This window comes from Rhodnius prolixus, unplaced genomic scaffold, assembly GCF_049639745.1.
Source record: "Rhodnius prolixus isolate KJV_2025 unplaced genomic scaffold, Rpr scaffold_14, whole genome shotgun sequence".
NCBI lineage: Eukaryota > Metazoa > Arthropoda > Insecta > Hemiptera > Reduviidae > Rhodnius > Rhodnius prolixus.
In genome coordinates, this window is record NW_027411594.1 from 6,248,836 (window position 1) to 6,272,264 (window position 23,429).

The 23,429-nt window shown below is 33.0% G+C and overlaps 2 protein-coding genes and 1 long non-coding RNA gene across 15 annotated transcripts in view; 1 reads left to right on the forward strand and 2 right to left on the reverse strand.

Annotated features, from left to right (window-relative positions):
* The window catches only part of LOC141451742 (uncharacterized), a 72,043-nt gene that overhangs the window by 27,911 nt on the left and 20,703 nt on the right, over positions 1-23,429 (forward strand). For 9 of the 12 annotated variants that reach the window (XR_012457074.1, XM_074123348.1, XM_074123345.1 and 6 more), the window contains 10 exons: positions 1,818-1,998; positions 2,645-2,974; positions 3,306-3,553; positions 4,724-5,245; positions 5,629-5,836; positions 7,739-7,834; positions 11,455-11,647; positions 11,926-12,163; positions 12,662-12,823; positions 22,204-22,367. Coding sequence is in view for 11 of the 12 variants with exons in the window: in XM_074123348.1 (XP_073979449.1) it covers positions 7,756-7,834; positions 11,455-11,647; positions 11,926-12,163; positions 12,662-12,823; positions 22,204-22,367 (836 nt within the window). In the remaining variant the exon portion in view is untranslated. The remainder of the gene's footprint in view (positions 1-1,817; positions 1,999-2,644; positions 2,975-3,305; positions 3,554-4,723; positions 5,246-5,628; positions 5,837-7,738; positions 7,835-11,454; positions 11,648-11,925; positions 12,164-12,661; positions 12,824-22,203; positions 22,368-23,429) is intronic. The other 3 variants (XM_074123346.1, XM_074123356.1, XM_074123350.1) reach the window with 3 other exon arrangements.
* Positions 1,325-7,866, reverse strand: LOC141451769 (uncharacterized). Its single transcript, XR_012457099.1, has 4 exons — positions 7,503-7,866; positions 5,272-5,415; positions 4,232-4,434; positions 1,325-1,609 (listed from the first exon to the last, which is right to left on the reverse strand). It is a non-coding gene; the product is annotated as an uncharacterized lncRNA (long non-coding RNA).
* LOC141451755 (uncharacterized) lies at positions 13,641-21,603 on the reverse strand. 2 transcript variants are annotated; one of them, XM_074123403.1, is made up of 3 exons: positions 20,782-21,603; positions 17,238-17,653; positions 14,033-14,302 (listed from the first exon to the last, which is right to left on the reverse strand). In XM_074123403.1, the coding sequence occupies exons 1-3, from the start codon at positions 21,475-21,477 to the stop codon at positions 14,290-14,292; spliced, it is 1,125 nt and encodes a 374-aa protein (XP_073979504.1). In that variant the 5' UTR covers positions 21,478-21,603; the 3' UTR covers positions 14,033-14,289. The 2 variants fall into 2 exon arrangements, with proteins under 2 accessions (XP_073979503.1, XP_073979504.1); XM_074123402.1 differs by lacking the exon at positions 17,238-17,653 and having other exon boundaries at positions 13,641-14,302.

Here is a 23,429-nt window from a genome sequence, read left to right on the forward strand (position 1 = left end):
ATCACGAGGCTGCAGTCAGGTCCTCCACTAGGGCCTAATCTAAATATAAAGTTTTAGCGTCCTACAATTCTAAGTTTTGTTTCATTTTCTTTTAACACACATAACGAATATTTTCTGTGGATACTCGATTTAAAAAAAATCGATGCGATCACTATAGTAAGGGAAAGTAATTATTTGAATGAAAATTTACACGATATAATTTAAAAGTAATGTTGGCCACACTGTTCAATGTTCTGGTGGTCTGTTATTACAGTTGAATAAAACAAATTTTTGCAGGAATCTAGGCCGAGGTTTTTGTAGGAAAAAAAAAAAAGAAAAAAGGTTTCATTCACAATCGATGCGTACACAATCGGAAATGATAAGAGAAGGTCATTCGATACTGAAAAATCAGGGAACTAGAGGAAAATCTATGTGGGTAAACTTGAAGCCCATCTCTCACGGTCATCGTATACATTTCCTTGCAGATCGTGTGAATTTCTATTCTCTCTTTCTCTCGCTCTCTCTCCGGTAAACTGTACTCCTTCCTGTAGAGTTCAAATATGAATACACAATACATACATGCTGGCCATACAATAACAGTGGTTTTATGATCAACTCTATAGTTGGAAAACGTCTGTTCACATCAGAACCAATACAGGTCTATCTCTCTCTTCTTAACAAAGTATAATAATGGCTACAAACTACTAACGTTACCAATCCACAATTCTCATTGATTCGATCTCATGGTGCTTTCTTTAAAAAATAGTCCATTTTTTTCGTGTGACGACACCATTCCGTTGTACTGAAGTAGCCGCTAGTTTGTGTCCTGTATTCTCAGGGAGAAAATAGCGAATATCGAGCAAACAAAACTATCACAACTAACACTAATAAGTTTCTGACTCTATAAATAATATAACATGTAAGTAGAGCTAAGAATTGATTGCCGACAATAACATTTAACATATCTACAGTTTCAACTTCGCCTACTGAGTTAAAACTTACTCCTCTTTCACTCTGTCCTTAAAAAAACCACTTAAAACTCAATTTTGCTGGTTAATATCGTAAATAATGATCCCTTCTCAGAGCTGCCATAAAACGAACTTTCTTTGGGAAAATTAGTCAAATAGAAGTTATGTGCTTTCCAAGTCATATGAAAATCGAAGGAATCATTTTCGAAAAAAAAAAGTCTCAGAGAAATGATGATTATTCACATTAAAAGTGTTGGTTCTGATCTTTGAATTTGGTTCACTAAAAAAAATTGCATTCACAAAAAGTAGCTATAATTTTTAAAAAATTATATTATATTACATATTAATAGAGAAAAACTATTTATACATGGCTGAATGATAAAATGTCAACGCCAAAAAATTTAAAAAAATCTTCTTAACAGCATGATTTTCTTCAATAAACTTGAACCACTTCTATCTAATCAAATAAATGAACTTATTGACAAGAAGTAAAAACCGAAAAAAGATCAGTTAAATGAAGTAGCAGTTTCGGCTGACCGTTTTCGGTCTCTTCTAATTAACTGATATGACTTGAGGGGTCCTGCACAGAGGGAGCCACAATAAACTCAATGATTTGCTTTAGCTTAGGCAGGACTGTCAATTCCCACGGAATCTATTTTAACCTAAACATAAATCAAATTTTTAGATTAGGGAATAAAGTTTAGAACGCAGACCAATAAATGGATTCATTTAGAGATATGGGAGATGAGAGAAAAGTAATTTAATTAGATTTTCAAAAGGAATTTCCTTAATCATTTTTGCAGGCTACATTTTAATTACTTTTTTTATGGTACATTATTGAAAAAGTTTTATTTTTTTATACATTTTCAGGGAAGTTCAACCCCTAAGCGATCTTGGATACGCCTTGTGGTACTGATAACGTCCTTACGCACTTAGTAGGAAGAAGAAACCAAGTTCCTGGTTAACAAGCCACCAAACTAACGGAATCCAATCTGCAGGAAGTAAATGATTTACATTGTCCTCCATCCGGACAACAGTCCAGTAAATTGCTGTAAGTAAAATTAAAAGAAAAGAAAAGAAAAGAACTAGTCACTAAGTGATTGGGAATACTCCGTAGGGAAGCGGTGGACATCCTGTGGGAACAGGAAACCAGTCACACGGCTGGTTATTATTTCCACAGTAGAAACAGGTCGAGGTCTTCTTACTCAGCAGGAAGTTTCCATTTTTCTCTTTAATTTTTCCACTTTTCCCAGGGTCAGAATAAAAATTACAATTTTTTTTTTTTAAACTAGTTTTTCCTCGATCCGTCCAGAAGTCAGTATTGGTAGGTTATCAATGTTTTAGGTTATAGTAATTTTGCGAGAGAATTAATTGTATTTTGTGTGTTACTATGTAATGATTATTGTTTGAAAATTGTTACTCTATCTACGTTGATAAAGCGACAATTTAAAGTGCCTCGGCGAGATTTTATCCGGGACTCTTTCCCAATTTCTTTTTATCTACTTATGCAAATTTTGAGCACAAACTGCATCTTATTCTGGAAAAATCAAATTAGAGAATTTTCAAAATTACAATACTTTCTCTTACGTCCGTAGAGTAATGAATGAAAAACAATGATACATTACTATCTGAAAAAGAAAATCCGTTCTCTTCCCCGAGCTATATGTCATAATGATAGTGAGTAAAACTTATTCTAGGAAACATAGTGAGTGAGGGGGTGGAAGAAAAAGGGCCTTTAAGAAGTTCCCACGGTCCAATAACAATAGACAGTAGCCGGAGAGCAGTCTTCTATTGTTCTTCGTTACTGGAAGACACCTACATAGTGCGTCCCTACTGGTCATTTACTTTCAACACCGCTGAACAGTCTTAGTGGACTGGCCAATGGAAGTCTGGAAGTCTATTACAACTCATCACGGCTTTCTCTTGCTGTTTGAATTTGCAGTGTTACTCAAATTTTTAAGATTTGAGTTCTGGCATCACCTTGGGTATATAAGAGTAAAAAGCTGTTAGACATCAGCCAACTGAAAGTTAGTGAATAGATTTTTCCAGATTTTTTAGGGGTTTACCCGAAAAATATACTTCGCTTTAATGTTTGAATTCATATTGCTTATATCTATATCTATATTTATTTGAAAATTAGACTAAGGGGCGCTTCAGTGCCATTTCACTCTTATTGTAGAGCCTAATCATTGGTAGCATCAAAATTTTATAGAAAGTAATGCGAAGTTGTAGAAATAATATAAATAAAATTTCAAATTTGAAGCAAATTGGCAACATTTAGCGTATTGTTTGGTCAATAATTTTATTGTGATTTGCTTATTGTTACATTATTCCAGTCATTTTTATATGTGGTTTTAGGAATTATTAGGAAGGTGAGAAATTAAATGCTCTTATAAAATGAATGCCATTCCAAGGACCAAAGGGAACTATACCTATAAAATATTTGCTATCATTAGATGTTTTGCCAAAACTCTTGATTAGGACAACATTTGGCCGAAGTACTACTGCTTAGAACTACTTATTCGAGTATTCTATCAATTTCCGAGAGTTGCAGAAGGGTCTCATATGAACTTAGACGTAACGATAGGTCCTAACACTTGGCTTTCGTAAGTTTAAATGAATTCTTAGTATTATGTGAATAATCGAAGTATTTTCTCTAACTGTAGATGTGAATTGCAAAGAAAATGTCCGTCCATGTTCCTTTTGAAGCATTCATGCCATTGCTGAAAGAAGTCAAGATAGGTACCATGTAAAAAAAAAAAAAAAAAGCTTTGGTGAATCAATACACTTCAATCTCTAGTAAACTCGAGCTTTGCGCCTCCGCATCAAACTTTGGACCATGTCCGGAGGCAGCTTTCTGCCAAAAAGAAAAATTGTAATTACGGTCAACGGAAAATCTTCTGGATCCAATATAGTGCAATACAATTTTCATTGAAATGTACTTAGAAGATTCAGCAATATGTCGAGACTGCTAACCAATTATACGTTCTTATGTCCCCTGTTATTTAGTGGAGAGGGGGAGGAAAAGAACGAGGTCGGCCAAGTGAAGGTAATTTCGTCGGAGGACACGCCCTTGTAGCTCTCTGCACATCTAGCTCAAGGAGAGCCACAAAAAAAATAATAAATACATCCTCCATTGTAGTCTTTAGGATGAACCCCTAGTGGTTAAAGCTTTCAATTGTACTCACAAATGTATGCATTTCTAAAATGGAGAGTTTACATTCCAAATTATCAATTGTATAAAATATAATAATATTAATTTTATTAATTAATTAATCATTAACCTGTACATAAAATGTTAATTTTATAGCGTTTTAAGCGCAGGTAAATTATCAAATTTATAACAAGGTTTGTCCCATCAAGAATGTGCGCTCAGTTGCCAATTGGGTTGTGATTATTCTTTATATTATTTTGAATTTTGGTTTACTTGGTGGAATAACTCTGCGCATGCTCGAAAAAGTTTGAAGAAACTTTCTTCGAAATCTTCCTACAGCAAACAAAAGAAGCAAACTATTCACATGTTGTTAACTGTTAGTAGAGATTTTTTTGGCTCTCTGGCAGCTCTAACCGAATAGGAATCAGTTTGAAGATGGTTTGGATTCTGATTGAACATCTCATTCTCATTGCGCATACTCCGTACAAATCACAAATCATTCAGAGGTTTTCATGGAACAAACCTAATGTATAATTCTTCCTCTTTGGAGAAATCGTCAAAAAAAAGTAGAGATTGATATCTCTGTATAATGTATATTATAGTATCGAAATTTCTGTTGCAGGACTTCACAACCGTGATGGGGTCAAAGAATTTAATATAAAAAATACTCCAGACAAATACAAATTAGTCCCAGCAGTCTATTTGTAAAACCCTACACACCCGAATGTGATGAGAGGAACGGGGAGACCCTATTGCTGGTGAATTGTTACTGCAAAAGCTGAAACTTCCTGCTTGGTTTCTTCAGTGACTTGAAAGTTATTTGATGTAGACATCAAAATAATCTGTTTAAAAATAGAAAATAAAACACTACTTTTTCATTAGGTTCAGAGCAAAGGGGATGGTTATATTAACATAATCCTAGCAGCTTTAGAACTCAGAAGTGCTAATGTCAAAGTTTCTGTACTAGGAAAAGTGATCAAGGAAATTGCCAAGTGAACGAAGTAGCTAAAGTTTAGCATTAGTATGTGAACATACAGCACCTGAGTTGCTTAATAAAAATAAAATGCTGGATTTCAAATGTGTCAAGAACATAAACAAGAATTAAGCCCTTCGTTAATATAATGATTGATAGGAGGATAGTAAGGTGAGTATTAAAATTAATCATACTACCCAAATTGTTGTTTTCAAATTTATTATCCTCTTATGTAAGCAATTATACAAAGAGATGGTAATTCATTTTATATTGTCATTCAAGGTTATTCTTATCATTACATTGCATGCTAGAATGCCATCTATCTTCCATAAATAAAGTACCTAAAAAGTGCTTCTATATATTATTGGGTGAAATGTTTGGTTAACTAAAAATTGATTGTTATGATAGAAAGTAGATTTCATGTCAAACTTGTCAGGTTATAACCTGGCGTCTATATAAATACTTCTATAGGTTGCTTATTTAATTTAATTGATAACTATGATGTTATATATCATCGTTTTTTTATTCTTAAGATAACAATTGTACAATTGCAGGTGCTAGAAAATCGTTTTACACCAGTTTTAATATTTCAAGCCAATTACGAGTGAGAGAGCAACGAGTTAATGATCTTAAGGATATCTTCAACTCATCCTTTACTCTAGAAACTTCTAGAGAGTACGACCAACGTGTAGAGAAGAAAGAATTAAGAGGCTAGAGACGAGCGTGAACTACGATGTTCTAGAACAAATCAATGTTAAACAGGTATTTACACGCTACAGCCTTCTGTAAACAGTTCTAGCCGACACTCTGATACATGTATATATCGTACAACATCCTATATTGAAAGTTTAAACTGTCGGTCGACAGATTGTTTTTTAATGTCTGTCCCGTAAAGCACTTTTCGCTAAATTACCAACACTTCTATTTTTTCTCTCTCTTGTTCAATTTTTCTTTCCACTTCTTTATGCTTAATTTTACTATTCATTACTACTGAGATCTGGCTTCAAAGAAATTGCAGCATCAAATTGCTTGTTAAAGTACTTAATTCTATTATATTTTATTGAAAGAGTAAATGTTTTTCATTTTCTTTCATGTTCATTTTTAAATGGCGAACAGATTAAGCAGTTATGATGGATCTTAATAGGCCTACGTTGTTTGTAAGAAGCAAAGTGATACAAACTGATAAGGGATTTTCTTCCTAATCATAACACGATAATTCATTGAACATTGGAAGTCATGTTTTTAAAAAAATGTAAATTCTATTAAGGGGCACTTTTAGGCAGCCGATTTTCTCAAAAATTTGGAAATTTAGTCCTCCTACATTTGATTCTTATTAACATAATAGGTGGCCAGTTATTGGAATTCACGGGAATGGCACATTAGAGGTACATTTAATCAAAAAAACTTGATTCAGTGAAGTGGTACTTCCGACTGGCTGATTTTGATGAAAACCTCATTGACGCGTTCTCTGTTGCTCCCTAACCGAAAATCAAATTAGAAATTTCGGCAATTTTTCTTTATCAAGACACGCTAACCACATTCTCTATAGTTATACATATACATAAAGACAAAAAAAGGCATTCTGGGGATCACTTAAGGGGGAAATTAACCAACCTTTAGTGAAAAACTCCATTTTGAAAATTTTGCATTATCCAAAACTTTCCTTATATAAAAATAGTTTGAGAAACTAAAAATTAAAGTAAACTTCTTTCAATTGAAATAGAGGTTAGTTTAAAAACTACAGTTTTTCCTTAAATGATGGCGGAGAGAGCCATCTGTGGTACTTGGGCTGCCGGGGTTGTTAACTACAATAACATCTGCGAGTAAAACTATTTGTAGTAGGGATAATTTTTATTCATAAAATATATATATATGTGCAACGATTTCACGCCACACCTGGCATTCTAACCACATATGACAAAATATGGTAGCTCCCCTACAATGTTTACAAGATATATAGCCTTTCATGTATTTTTTTCGTATGTATTAGAATTAAAAATGTACGAAAACTATTGTACTTATGCTAGTATACTAGTATTACTATTTTACTAGCATACTGGCATCTGTTTCAAAAATCTATAACTTTTACCGGAAGGGTAAATAAGGGAAATCATTTTTGGAATTTTCACAACTAAACTTGTGGATTCATTATCCGTTTGATTTGTTTTACTTCCTCTGGGTAAAAAGAGTGTTGCAATCGTACGAAGTTTTCCTGTGCTTAGTCGCAGGAATGAAAGTCACCTTGCAGCAGATGAGAGCTTTAAATAATGAGCAAATGATGTAAAAAATCTTTTAAATAGGAGCTTAAATTGCCACAAATAGGTTTGCCAATTAAAAGACTTGAATGAATCTTGGAAAATAGAAAAACAAAAACAACCTTGGAACTATAAACAAAGGACAAAATAACATGTGTAAAATAAATACGTACCTAGGTATTGTAGTTTGGATTTTTTATTTGATTGACTACTGATTAAAAAAAAGATAAAAAGTTTATTTTTTAATCCAATTTCGATTACATTCGTGTAATTAAATATTTCTCTGTTTCACTTCTTCTAATTAATTATTTAAAAAAATAAAATAAAAACCTGCCAAAAAAATTACAGAGGAACCCACCTTTTAGCTAATTAAAATATAGATAGAAAATAAACTAATTTTTCCTGTAAGGCCAATTAAAGGAGAAAATGGCAGCAAGCAAGAAATGGTGCAAAAAATTCAATGAAATGTTCCTAGATCAAAGTTTACTTGATGAGAAATGTGACGGTAAGTTTATTTTCACGACCCTAGCCTTAATATGAATTCTTTTAAAATGTAATTAAGTAAACATATGATTTTCATTTTATATTTAAAAAAATCTGGTGCGAAGTTCTCTTGCTTATTTTTCTTACTATATTTTTCAAGGTTGTTTGTTTTCCAAAAATATTTTTCCAACCTTGCAGACTAACGGCTTCCATCACTGGATGGTCATCGTACACTCTACTCATGTCCCTTGGTGCACATGCACGTGTATGATAAATGTGAATGCATACAGTATGTATGTATTGCACTATTTCACTCCCTTTCTTTCAACTCTTTTGCTTAATGTACTTGATTAATGTAGTAGCAAAATTAATACAAAAATGAAAAACTGATTTAAAAAAACAATAATTTTCTGACTCCTAGCATTGGTGTCATATTTAAGATTTATCAACAATATATAGTTTAACCGTAACCGTAATGGAATGCCATCATCATCTTAAAGGGAAGTCTGTCCCCGACACTTCTCCGAGAACTACCGTAAAACGATTTATTTTTTTCGGAAAAATGATATGAGTAAAAGTTTTAAATCAATGTAAACAGGAAGTTAAAAGAAAAGGTTAGGTACTGTTTTCGAGAAATTGGAAATCTATTGAGCACAGAGAAGGTACTTTTGGTTGAGTATTTTTGCTTTTAACTTGATTTTAGCAATACATTTTATCCGCCTTAACTGTGCACGAATAAGATCCGTTCATTCTCAGAAAAATGCACTTCATAAGGATTCGACTCCATTCTGCTTTTCCAGAAGAATCCTTATCGGATTTCCCGAGAAAAATGTTGTAGATCCTTATATGATGTAATGAGTGCTCTAAGTTGATAAACCAACAAATATTTGGAAAACATTTAGTTTTCGAGAAAATCTCAAAAATCAATCAATTGATTGGTTGGTTACTTTTGGTTGACCAATTTTTGTACCAGAACTTTATTGTTGCATCTTTTAGTTGTACAAAAGCAAATTTCAAATGTCTACATTTTGCTATTATTTTAGTTTTTTTTTTTTTAAATTAAGGTGAATATACACTCACACCACGTGCTGGTATGTACGAGTGTCTGAGAGTAGGTGGTTAAAAATCTTAAATTTTGATTGCACCCCATTAGGGGACCCGATGGGTTCTCTAACAGATAGAATTATTTCACTCAAACTTCGATTGAAAATGGCAACGTCGAGTTTCTCCAAACGTTTAATTCACACGTAGATCTGCAGCTTTTAATTTCCGTAGGCAAATTCATTTTCGAGTCGTTCTAAAGAAGGATGAGGGTAATTTCTTCTCTCTCAAATATTATTTCAGCGTATTTGTACGGTTCTACAAACCTTTTAATGTTTTTAAAAATATCTGATTAGAGCACTCAAATGTAGGGTTTTCTAAATATAACAGGCCGAGCACTTTCAGTTGGCCAACTTTGTCCAGAAGCTTATTGTCAGCTCCATGAATGGTGGCACCTCAAATGATAATAGAACTCTGTCAATTTTGTTTTTGTGTTAATCTGACTACAGACACAAAATGTAGTTCAATTAGTAAAGACCACCGTTTCCTTCGGACCTCGAAATTATATTTCCGATTTGTTTTGATGATTTTTTTATCCTATTACCGCGTATCAAAGTGTGACTTAGTTTATATGGAGGATAAAATTAACAAATATTATTGGTAAATTTTGTGCGAAAAAATTGTATTATCAAAATGTGGAATTCCAAGAATTTCATTTAGTGATTTCAACTTCCATTAAATTCTGTGAATTTAGACGTGCCCTATTCCCACCGTTGGGGAAGATAAATTGAGAGCTTCTTGTTATCCCCATTTATAAAGAAAAAAAACTTAAAAATTAGAAAAACATCCTTATATAAGAGCGAAAATAGAGACAAACTATTCTTGTAGTGTAGAACGTATACTTTTAACTATAGCCACCAGAATGCATTAATATCCAATATTGTACTACAAAATTACTTCCAGAAGTTGAGTTGTGTGCGATCTAGCGGTTGTTTCTTGAAATATCTTTCGCAAAGGTACATAAATGTACAAAAAGTATATAATTATATGTGCCGTTTATTTTGAAAGTGGGCAAATCCACTTTTTGTTATTTTGATATATTTAAGATTTTGCGTTTCAATAAATTTAAAAATATTGGTAAATATTAATAGACATATTTTTTGTATTTTGTGGTGTTAGATAATGTAAGTTTATAATCCAATAGTATTTATAGTGTTGGCTAAGAAAAATAAAGATTTATTATAACTAAATGGACTTGCCTCACTTTCAAAATTAATGAATTATTGTAATCGTTGATTTAAATGGATTTCAGTCTTATCAGTCTTTTTTAACAATAAAAACAAAGTACTAATCAATAGTTCAACTATTCTTTTTTTTAAAATCATTTTGGTTCGAATTGCCTTCGTATTCAGATTCTGATTCCAAGATTCTTCTTTTATTACCGATTGTCATCGGGTCTTATTTCTACAAACATAATAAAAATAATTAAATTACTTGCCAATGAGGATTTTATTGAAATGGCGTTATTACCCAGAAAAGCGTTTCTATTTTATTTTTGTTACCTACCAAATTCACTTTCAGATGCATCATAGTTATAATTACCGTTGTAATCGGTTTCAGCCATTTTTTTCTTTTTATAGAATAAACCACAATCCGTTATTAATTTTCAAATAATGAAACTTTTTTCGTACACCGAGCACAAAACAACACAACTTACTTGATAGCCGATAATATAAGTCGATTGTTTACAGTTTTCCAGAGCTAATAGTACTAAAATTTCCCGATGTTGGTGTTGTTATCGAAATAAAAAATTAACATGTACTTATTATTATTAAATAATGATAAATTTTATGAAATATTGTACAATCACCGATTGCCAATATCAAAGATAGATAGATAAGACATGATGTTAAACCGTCACATTTGCTTCAACATACAGCAACCGGAGTTAAATTGTGCTGTACGGTTAAATAATTTCAACCTAAGAAGGACTTGCACCATTTTCAAATTAAACATATTTACAATATTGTTAAGAACTAAAACTCCCATCTCCCAAATATTAGGATTCTGAATTTTTTTTGACTCTTAAATTGTTTACAGATAAAAAGAACATACTAAGTTTTATCTATAATTACCATTATCTTCATTTTTTTCAAAAATGGACTTGCCCCACTTTCAAAATAAACGGCTCAGTGACATGGAAAATTTCGTGATTATTTTTAATGTTCTCTTGTTTTTATTTCCTTTTACTGTACTAACAGCAGACAGTAAGTATTACATCAAGATTAAATTTTCAATGTCGACTTTACACAGGAATCCAAAAAATTGATCTCTCTCTCTCACTAATAAATATCTCAAAACCTGAAGAATTGCAGGAAGTTGAAATTTAACACTCCGATCCTGTGTCACTAGTATAAAATAAAGTTCACAAATAGTTGGAGATAAACATGAGAATGTTTAGGGATTAACAAAAATCCTGAAGCAAATTGTAACCAAAGGTTTTTTCCCCCTGGTTTGTTAGAAAATGCACAGATATTTGTTTCACAGATATTTATTTTTCTAAACTGCTTACAATACTCTGACTTATATATGTATTTACAGTGCATCCAGATAACTGGAGACCAGTTCCTTCACTAAATGAAATGATAAAGTGGAAGAAGTGGCAGAAGAGAGGAAAGTTAAGAGTGAAAAAGGAGTTTGCCCTGACGCGAGCAGCTTGGAGGAATGTAGTCAAACAAAGAAGACGTTATGTAGTGCAGATGCCTAAAGATTCAGCAACTGAGAAAGAACTATCGTTAGTTTATTTAGTTTTTTTTTTTACTTATGGTCATTAATTTTTCATTTATCTTTAAGTAAATGGTAGTAACTGAGGCGTTTTAAGGATAGTTATCACTTCTTGTGGGAGGATACTCCAAAAAAGTTATTTAGGGGGAGTAGCAAAGTTTATTGTTACTTTGATCTCTGCAGACAGGATGAAACTGGCCTGTTTGGCGATAAAAAAAATTAACAACTTTCAGAATAATTTTAAGCGAAAGTCAAAGTGAGTTGTGTTACCAGATATTTGTCTTTCAGTATACATACTGAAGACTCACAATATGAAACAGATCTCAGCACAGATGAAATATTAATTGCCGATGTTAGTGACGTCAAGAATAAGAAAGAGCTTTCTGAAAAAGTATCAGAAACTTTACTTCAACTATTGGATATATACCTTCCTGATGAAATCTATGGTGAATTCGAAGATACGGATGAGGGAGAAGAATTTCATGAACATCCGGGATCGCCAAAGGTTACGTTCACGGAGAAGAAGGTAATAATATCAAAAATTATGAGATTGGTTCTTATTATTGTATACACGATTTTGTCTTTGTATGTGTGCGTGCGTGCGTGCGCTATTTACCAAAATGTTCCCAAATTTGAGATTAGAAAATAAATTTAATGAATCTCCTTTGGTCATACCTGGTAGTTTTTTGCTAGTATATCCTGGGTTGTCCAAAATTGTAAACAAAGAGGGGCATTAACAGTAAATCAATTTTCAGTCAAATTCTGACAAAATAAGTTAGTGTAATAAAATGGTACGAAATTATGCATCAACTTAAAATCTATATTTTTAAGAATTAAATTTGAGACCAAACTTCCGAACTTGCAAGAATATTAGTTAACCCCTTCTCCCCCCCCCCCCCGAAAAGCAACTTTACTGTACGTTGTGACTGGAAAAGCTGTGCTTAAAAAAATAGAATTTGAGTCACATTATTGAATCGTAGAGGCAGCTTTAATTGTTTAATTATATACATTTCTATTTTTTTAGCATGAACCAACAGTAGAACTGGCCAAAGAAGAATTGCAATACCCAGAAACGATAGAAAGTAAAAAACGATACAGAACAAGATATTTAAATGAAGCAGAATATGAAAAGAGAAAAACCATTGAAGCTATTAAACAACGAATTGAAGAACTTAATTTGTTAAAGGTAAACATTAATTTGTGATGCTTCATTTTTAACTTAGATTAATTTAGCTTCTTATTATGTACATAAAAATTTGACTTCAGTTTTTGCTTTTTATACTTGGGTCTATATTAAAAAAAAAAAAGTTTAAATTTGTGTCCATAAAATATGAATACTAAATCCACGTAAACTAAGTGAGATCAGGATTAAATATTTGATTATCTTGGATTTTTTGACCCTCCAAATCATGTTTTGAATTAGGATAGTTCAGAAGAGGTTATATTTTCCACGAATGTATTCTGTAAAAACGTTTGAGTAAATATAAAGCAGAAAACTGTTTTTATAGAATAATTCAACTAAAAAAAAAAAACTGAAATCGTGTTTTTATAGAATAATGCAAACCCATTAAAGGAATATTTGTGCGTTCTGAAAAAAGACTAGAAAAGGAGGGTTGTTTTTCTGAAAATACAAAATTGCAAATCCCTTACGATAGGAAGAGAAAGTAAAAATTAAGGAAATCATTGAGGAATGTTAATTCCTTTAGGATTTTAATTACAATTTAGGAATGTTAATTACAGTTATATAGGTAGTCATTATTGTTATACTTATATATAGCCAAGGCTACTATTTACGCCAAAAATTATCATTAAGAACTTTAAAATTTTTTGTTCAGCATCGTTCTGACAATTAAGCCTCCTCAGAAAAAAAGTCGCCTACTCCTGATTTAGAATATTGACGATCCGCGACCTTTGAAACGAGTACTGAGGAAACAATAAAATAGTAATTGATAAACAAGATTTTCGCCAAACTTATTAAAATATAGAAATTAAAATAAAAATAAAAATATCTTTTACAGTAGATTTTATATTTGCTTTATCTAATAAAATTGTAATTTAATTTTGTTTGTGTAAAGAGGTGTTCATTTTATTTTTAAGTTTCTGTTTTTAAATTTTGATATTTTTCATTTATTATGACCATCGCTTCGTCACACGGACTGAGCTCTGTTTCGCTGGATGATTCCTCAGAATCTGGTGAAAAACTCTTTAGTGATGGACATTTTTTAGCTTTTCTTTCTTTTTGGAGGTTTTTCTTTTCAAGCATCCTTTTCAAGCATTTTTCATAATCATCTTCTTCGCCTTCTCCTTCTCCTTCTTCTTCTTCCTCTTCTTCTTCCTCTTCTTCTTCTTCTTCTTCTCCTTCTCCTTCTTCTGCTCCTTCTTCTTCTCCTTCTTCTTCTTCTTCTTCTCCTTCTTCTTCTTCTTCTTTACATTCCTCTATTTCTTGAAAGGAAAATTCCCCCAACTTTCTCACTATTGTTTCGATTCCAAATTTGTTTATTTTCTTCACTAAACTGATAGCAGTGTTTGCTAATGTGGTGGCCATTTCTTGTGAGTACATTAGTCGAGCACGACGTTTTTCTTTAAAATATTTTCCTGCACTTATTGGTTCCCAATTACTTCTCAGGTTGTATCTTCCTGGGATTGTTATGATTAAATACGTTTCCTAAAAAGAAAAAGGAAGAAAATAATGAGATAAAACTATATAAAAAGTAATAAGAGTGAGAAAAAGAAGTAAATTTAATCAATTACACAAGCACTTGAGAGGAAGTCTTGACTTCCTCTTGTATTTGTGAAACTCTAGATTTCAGAATCATATTTATTCCATAAGTAACATTCAGTACCTCCTCTAGGATATAGCCAGACATTTTTGAAATGTATTGAATTATATATATTTAATTTTAAATCGTGCCAAATTTTCATTATTGATTAAATTTTTCATCAGTAAAATACTCTATGAGATTTTCTGAGTAGGAAAGAGAGGTTTTTAGAAATCTCTTATCTTATTTCTGTCTCTCGATCGGATTTATCACTTAACTGTAAATTTTTTTTTTTTGAAACGTTCTCGAAAACAGATCGAATGATTCTTAAAAACTTGGTGACTGTTCACCGCACATGTATAGATGTATAATTTTAATTTGAAAATGCTTTCTGGAGAGATTGATTTAAAAAGTGATTGACAGAAAGTCTCATTTTTCGAGGGTTCTAGTGAGTTTCTTGGGAAGGGGTAAATTTGAGCACTTCTCCAATGTTCTGTTTAATGCACGGTTCCAAAATGACCTTGCTTCATTGCACAAAAAAAGGATAATAAACTTTATTCAATATTCAATGCCATCCGCATTAAATTTTGGTGATGAATTTCCCCAAATTCGATGAAAATCGATTTTTTCTTTAGCACTATCCGGAAGTGTTCTCAATAAGTTTTTCGTTTAATCTGAGATTATTAAGAAAACGAGTTTCTTTAAACGTGGTGTACTGATTTTTATAAAAATTTACTAACTTCTATTTGTAACATTGACCATGGAAAATTTACTTGTGGTAAAAGTGTGGGTGGATTCCTTCTACAATATGTTCCAAAAGTCCCATTACCCCCTGCAAACATCCGTGCAAAGTGTTCTTTTAACAGTATGTTTCTGTTGAGAGAAGCTTTGAAGTAGCATAAACAAATCACAACAAGTAACCATCATTTACTCCAGGCGTTGAGTGTGCACACCGTCATTTTCATGGCACAATATTATTCGCCTCCAGGAGCGATGTGAAGTACGCCGTAGCATTGCTGGAGTGATGGAAGCAAATGCTTACCGAACAGCATCTTTGAGATCTTCAGTTGTCTGATAACGAGTCTGGGTGACTTTTGTTTGATGTATCCCAATAATGCGTTATCACAGGATGTCAGATCAGGACTTCGTGGTGGCCATTTCAGAGGTACCGGTAACGCTGGCGATCCATCTGTCTCTGAACACTTCGTTTAGGTATATCCTCACACGAATTGCTAAATGAGCTAGCGCCCCATCTTCTTGGAAACCAGATTCGATCACGAAGCCCCAAACGTTCCAATAAACGGTACAAACCAGTCGCGTAGCACAGCGTTGATAAGTGTGCTCATTCACTGACACGGTCACATGAGTCTCAAGGGTCTTCGGAATGGTTGATGGTCTTCCAGAACGCGGTCTATCCTTAAAGGAACCAGTTTCAAATAGTTTCTTCTCCCAACGTAAAATTGTTGGTTTCGGAGGTGCTGCCCTACTAAATCTAACAATAAAATCATTTTGGATCTCTCTCGATGTTTTCCCAATGTGAGGTCGTTCATGAGCCGAGGTACTCAAGACGATTCATCAAAGTATCATAATTTGATTCATCAGACATTCTTTTCACGACCCAATATCACCAAGAACACAAAACATCATATAGCAAACAGTTAGATGGGGGGGTAATGGGACTTTTGGAACATACTGTATAGTGCGATTTTCAGTAATGCATTCATAACTTTTGTTTACTGCTAAAAGGGATTAAATATTTTGCTAAATTACAAGTTTAAAGGGAAGACCTTTTTGCTACCAGGATTGTTAACTTCCTCAAAAATAGCTTTTAGATTTTACTGTGCATCTATCTGTTATTTTAATGTGCAACACATAGATCGATAACTGCTGAATCTTTAATGGGCTACACATAGATCGATAACTTCTAAAATTTATCGTTTGTAAAATTCGTTTTAGGGCGGTTCTAGGAGAAGGGTTGGTCTAGTCTTACATATTTATTGGTCTATAAGGTTATATTTAGAGGAATTTACTGTCACAAACTATTTAATTTTTATAAAAATTAAATATGACTCAAATTTACTTAGTTTAAAGAAAATTAGTGAATTAGAACGTTGCGAGTAAAGTTTTTAAGTAGTAAGAGAAAGTCTAGTGAGTGTCCACACCAGCAACTTTCACTTCCTGTTACTAGTTAAGGAAATTACTTTGATCATGCCGAATTTTCCAAGTTAATTTTCCAACAGAATTATTCATTTTGATACCCTATTTTGATATTTTGATATAGTGTGTGCTTACAAAGTTACTGAAAAACAACAAAAAAAAAATCGCGATAAACCACTTTGTTACTTTGGTCTCTTTCAATTACATTCAGTTTCGTAATCAGTTACCTGGAATTGCGGTTTTACTTTGTGCGATTAAAGGGGTTTAAGGATTTAATTTTTACATTTGAAATCATACTTTTAGAGTAGCAGTGGTGGGCACCGATTGTGGCGAGCAGAATAACCAAACGTATCCACCTATTAGCTGAATATATTTAGGGCAGGACTCCTCTCTCTATCTCGTCAATAAGTTGCATTTTTTGTCAGAATTGTTCTCACAATGTTTCTGTAAAATCAGGTACTTTTTTTTGTGTATATGTTGATGAAGTATCGCTACTTTTTCTGGGCGACATTATATACGTTTTTTTTTTTGTATTCTGGTTTATCTCGATTTTAAATCTTTGGACTATCATCTCAAAAGAACTCATTATTATTTTCCAAAATTTTTATTAGGATTTAAACAATTATTAGGTTCTGTTTTTTTGTTTTTATAAAAAAAGAAAAAAGAAAAAATTAAAAGACTCACTTATTTCTTCTCATTGATTTATATTCTGATAGATTGTATGGTTTTCCTGGCTGTGGATATCCTTGTTGAGATCCAGCAGGACCCACAATTGATGCGGAGATGGGGTATGTTCCTGCGGACATGACACTACCGGGACAGTAGGCCGGATCAAGCGGAGTTAATATCCACCCTTGGGCAGGGAATGGTATGAATGGTGCTTGTTGGCTGGTCTGAGGTGTAGTTTCGTTCGTATATTTTGGCTGGCCAGATGTACGATTAAGCAACGTATCCTTTGTTGACCATTCACTCGCTTTGGAACGTACGTTACGTCTGGATAGTAAACGTTTCCTGGAGGAACCTCTAATACTTTCATCGAACAATTCTAAAGCACGATCAGTTTGTTCATCTAATTGCTGGATCAGACGTTCGAATTCAGCCTGTTAACAGTTTATTTTAACGATAATTTATTTCAATTTTAAATCGATTATTTACTTTTTCTTAACTTGCTTCAGTAGAATTGGTGGCTCATTAAAAAAGTGTGGCATTATCCCTTCCTCTTGTATAGATGAGCATGCTAGTTCGAAAAGTAACTACAAACTATTAGTTAACGTTACACTTCCGTTTTGACTATACTTTACTGCCAAGTATGATTGGGATGGGATTTCTTTAAATGGAGTGTCAGTTTCAATTTCAGCTTTTATATTTTCAATCATTCCAGCTTTCAATAATTTGTTTTTGTTAGCGGTCTAATACTTACACCAAGTTTGATACATATTTTATTGTCACGAACTATTCTGGGCCTAGAGAACTACGTAGTATCGGCGGCGTACTTAACTCCAAACTACTAGAATAAATCTGGCGGAAACTGTCACACGACTTTTACGACTACCTAGATTCTAAATCACAAAATTACTTCCTACTCAAAAATTAAGTCTTATTTAATATAACTTAACCTTCTGGGGAAACCTACCCCAACCTTCCCTGAGAACTGGAATAAAACCAATTTTGAGAAACAGTGTTTGAAAAACAGCGTTTGCTTCTTTTTTCTTTTTCAAGAAGAAAAAATCTGAGAAGTACCGAGGGTTTAAACAATGTTCAGGTGAAGAAGTATGTCATAGATTTGGATAAGAAACGTTTGATAGAAGAAATTTTATGGTTTATATTCCGTTAAAGTACTATCTGGATGCGAAAGAACAGCTAAGTGTTGTTGCATCTCTTGCAAGAAATGGATGTAAGTAAAAACTGGTAAAGCGAAGCGAAGAATTGTTCTAAATCAGAAGAATGTGGAGGCCAAAATTGAAGTAAACCATCGAAGAATCGATCGGCCATCAGACTTCCAGCAATTAACTTCGAAGAAACCATTATCAATTTTGATTCTGCATTGTGAAAGACATGATATAGGGCGGGCAATAGCAGAACGCAGAGCCGACTTCAATAAGTTATGCATCTTCTTTTCCGTTTTTACAGAGCTGTCATTGTAGGGATACCTCGTACTTCCAGAGGCAGATGCAACTGTTAGAGGTAGTCAAAAAGCCTGTTAGATCTCTAAAATATCTACAGAAAAATTCTGATAAAGATCTGTGACAAGGGATACTTTTGTCTTTAGTATATCCAAAGATTGCCCCTACAGATTCGTGTGCGTTTTTTTTTTTTTTTTTTTTTTTAAATTAATGCTGAATCAATCGTTGATTAACAATTAAAATCCGAAGAACCCGTCAGAAATCTGCATAATTGTTGAATCTGCAAACTGATGCAGCAGCATTTTCTAATTCTTGGAAAACATCATTTTGCTATCCTTCTGATAAAGGCAACAAAAGATAGATGCTAGATCATGTTATCAATTTTGGCCATGAATAACATGTAAAGTGGCGCCAACTAGGTGTTTATCCATTCCCATAATGAAACAGTTTTAGTTTTCTGAAATTATATAGTTTTTCTCCTGGTCAAAATGTTGTAATAAATAATTAATTTGCTTAAATATGAAACTGTACAATTGTTCCCACATATCGCAATAAAATAATACAATAACCAAATAATTAATTTTCGACAAATGCATAGTCTAATTGAAAAAACGCTCGTAAAGAACATCGTAACAATTCGTAACATCTTATTAGCGGAAAGATAAACTGACGAAGCCCAACTCTTTTGCTTTCAAGTTGTTTAAACCAGCGTTTCTCAACCTTTAGGTCACGGAAGCGTTAAAAAAAAAATAAAAAAATATTTAATTTCATGTAATAATTAAAAATGCATTGAATAACTATAATACATTTAATTTGATGTTCTTACTTATTCAAATCGCATATTTTTTGTTACGATTTTAGTCTTGCAATTTTATTTTTGAAAATGTTTTAACAATAATGACTGTTATTTTTCAGTAGAGGAGTGCATTGAATTTTTCTCATACAACTTTAATAAAATTTTTAATACTTTATTTTTATAATTTTAGATTGTGTTTTGTCTTAAAAACACTTTTTCAGCATTTATCAATAGAGCTTAATTAAAAATGTAAAGATTACCTTATAAAGTAAAATTATGTTCAGTAAATTGTAAGTTTGGTTTAAGGCCGAGTAAATGTAGTATCGTTCTGATATAATACCCTTTTTATGTTATATTATAAATTATATAATAATATGGTCACAGTTGGGCGCCAATAACCTCAGATGTTGACGCGCCTTAAAAAAAATATAAAAAAATCGCCGTGATACTTCAAAGAAATATGTTAGGTGTGCGGCAATAAAATTGAAAACCGGCTTTATCAATGTTACTAATTATTAACCTCCCCTACGAGTATTGGAGTAGGTACGTTCCCCTAGAGGCACTGGATGAGGGTTTTTGGCGACGTGGGAGTGGTGTATTCCAATCTACTGCCTTCCTGATCCATTATATTTCCCTAGAGAGTCTGGGATGCATTATCAGAGTTGCTGGGATGCACTCTTCTTAGAACACTCCCAACCTTTAATTTGGGGTTACTACAGTACTGATTGTTGTATCCATCTGGGGACGGTTCTGCGGGAAGGGATGCACTGTATTCCAGGGAGGTATCCCTATACCTCTAACTGTCGCCCCTTCTCTTTTCGTAGTACCTTCCTGGAGTGCTTAGTTTTTTTTTGTTTTTTTTTTTTAATCTGGGAGTGCCATCTTTAGAAGATAATCGGCATTGTTGATTCAGATGGCATCTTACGAAACCTGATTGTACTTAGTGATTTTATGAGGAGATAAACTGTTATACTCCCTGGCACGATGCCATTATTAGAGAAAGATTTCAACACCTGGGAAACTATCAGGTGCTGAAGAAGGGCATAGTTCTGGAATTCTCTCAAGATCCTGAATTTCTCCGATATCAGAGGCTGGAGAGAAGTTGTAGGAATTCGCCTTGCACCAGTGAAGGGGGCACAATAGATTTTAAAAGTCACAGCGCAGCATCATACCCCGGAAAAATTATTGGAGAAAATAAAAGTGGAAAAATATTGGCGATTGACAACTCCACTTGTGGCCATTTCTGAGGCTGGCTTAAAAATGTTTCATTGCACTAAGCAAATAAATAAGAAATAAATTATTTTTGTACTTCTCTTTTTTCTAATTCTTCATTACATTTTTCCAGTTTAAGTTTCAAAATTTTCATTTTATTTTCCAAATTTGGTTCACTCGTGCCTACATCTTTTTGTAAAGCGCTTCGCACTTCTAATATATCTCTCTTCAGTTTGATTGCCATTCCACCGTCCAATTTTAACAGACACAACATTTCATTCATACGTTGTAATATAGTTGATTTCAAAAGAACCGCCAAGGAGGGAATATTCGACAATTTAATTACCTCCCTGCACATCCCTACTAACTCGCGTGCTTCTTCCATTTTGTTTAAAGCACTCTTCCTGTTAACCGTGTCAATGATGCGTACATCATTATCCTGGAATATTGTAGTTGTCAATTGTGCTTGGAAATCTTCATCAAGGTTTTCATCAACATCTTTGGGTAATATTGCACTGGAAATTTTACGCAGTTTTCTTTCAAATATGTTGAATTTCCTTTCGAGATCTTCACTTTCTTTTTTGATCAGCGCACGTATGATAGTCATATCTCTGGCCATTTCGTGCGCCAAGACCATGTCACAGTCCATTAGATTGTTGAAAGCGTTCATGCATGATAGTATCCTATCACGCAGAAGGTCATCAATAGCCGTTGATCTTTTAGTCAGATGAATCACATTCTCCACAAGTCTGTATAGATCTACGTCTTCTAGGGCTGACGTTGTTAAAACCATTTTTGCTTAACTTTTTTGTTTAACGAATTACTATTTTATTTTTTGTTTTGTAAATATTTTAAATTTATTTGTCTATGAGGTCATGTCTTATAATAAAATGTGCATTTTATTTTTTTTTTTGGTCATATTTTATGCAAATCATATGTTATTATTATTAATTACAATAAGTACTTATCATTTAAAGTACAATAATAAACAGAAATTTATCTGATAATATAAGAAAAGAAATTATTTGTTCTAACTTAAAGAAAGTTTCGGACTGACCTTTGATTGCACGACCATTTACCAATCATATATCGTATGAGCGATCCAACAAGTTTTTAAACCAACCAAAACTTGCGTAACATTTTTTAAAAATACGAATTTTTACTAAAAACTTTGGTTGGCCTAATATTAAACAAATTCAAAGTTTTGATTACGTTTCCACTCCCCCCGAAATACTTCTAAAAGTTTTCTGAAAACAAAGTTTCAGATAAAAAATGTTTTATCTGCTACGAAAATGTTGCCAGGCTATATAAAGGTGGAAGTAGACGACATATTTCTTCTTTCGGTTCCCGTGATTGAAGGGCAACTCAAAGAGATGGCTGGGATTAGTTTTTATCCTGTGTGACAGTTTTCTAATAAGTTTTAGTCGGGAATGCCTAAGGCTAAGGAATATGTTTTCATCATAATCAGGTTAATTTAGTTTTTTTCTAATTAATCTGGAACTTATTTAATTTGCTGCAGGGTGAACTGCTGAAGCAAGACAGACTTTATAAATGTCACCTTGCTGACAGACAAAAAAAGGAGGAGGTTAGAAAGAAGAAATTTTTAGAGAAATTAGCTAAAGAAAAGCCGATGAAATTAGATATATTGACTCGCATCGGTGATAAATTATATAAAACTTATAAGTAAGTATTCCTTAATGTTAAATTTATTGTACAATGCAAATAAATTTAGAACTAAGAATTTAAATAATTGTCCCGAAAATATTGATTTTAGAGCATTATTGAGAGATGGGTACCCCGATATCTTCCTATCAGCAGAATTTAGGTTGGGTGAAGTTAAGCTCTCCTTTAATTCCAATTTCTGTGCTACTGTGTTACTGGGATTGATCCTACCCAACACGAAATATTATTTACATTATTAAATGAATCTCAAAACTTCTATTTTGGGGGGGGGGGGAGAATCTTTCAGTTCACTGGAAGTTGGAATTGAAAATGGATATTTTTGTTGCAAGTTTTCCTTAAATTTACCAGACTATCGCTAAAGATTTCATTTGAACTTTTAACGACTATTTGGGGGTTTGCTATTATTTTTCAAAACCCCGTTTTGGAGGGATTATGAGGGGGAGCTCCCTTCAACAATATTCATTTATTATAGTAAATATTATAATGTTGAAGTCAACGATTTTTTTTTTTTTTTTTTTTTTTTTTTTTACGAATGCTGTGTTTCAACTAAGAAATTAGGTAGTTTCGTGTTCAAATTGTTTTACGAGTATTATTATTGTGATAGATTTATTGCATTGTTACTACTTTATACGATAGTTTTACTCTATCTCTTTCCCCAAAATGTCCTGAAATGGATTATCCGAGGAAAATATTAAATTTATAGTCGTCTTACATCTATTGTTGATTCTCATGATGGATGTAAGCTAAATGCATGTAAAAGTGTGAACACTTGGCACCATATACGAGGGTCGTTTGAAAAGTCCGTGCAAAAATAAAAACTACTTAATTTTTTGGGGTAAACCTTTTTTATTTTTCAACATAGTCTCCTTTTAGGCTTATACACTTCGTCCAACGCTGCTCTAGTTTGTTGCAAACTCTAAATTCTTAAGTGAGGTAATGGTCTCAGGAGTGGTGGTCTGCCACCACTGGACAGAGACAGGCGAAGGAGTTTATTAAAGGCTATTCGCCGAGGCTGACTGCAGAATTAATCCGCCAAGGCCGTGGGGCTATCAGGATGATTGT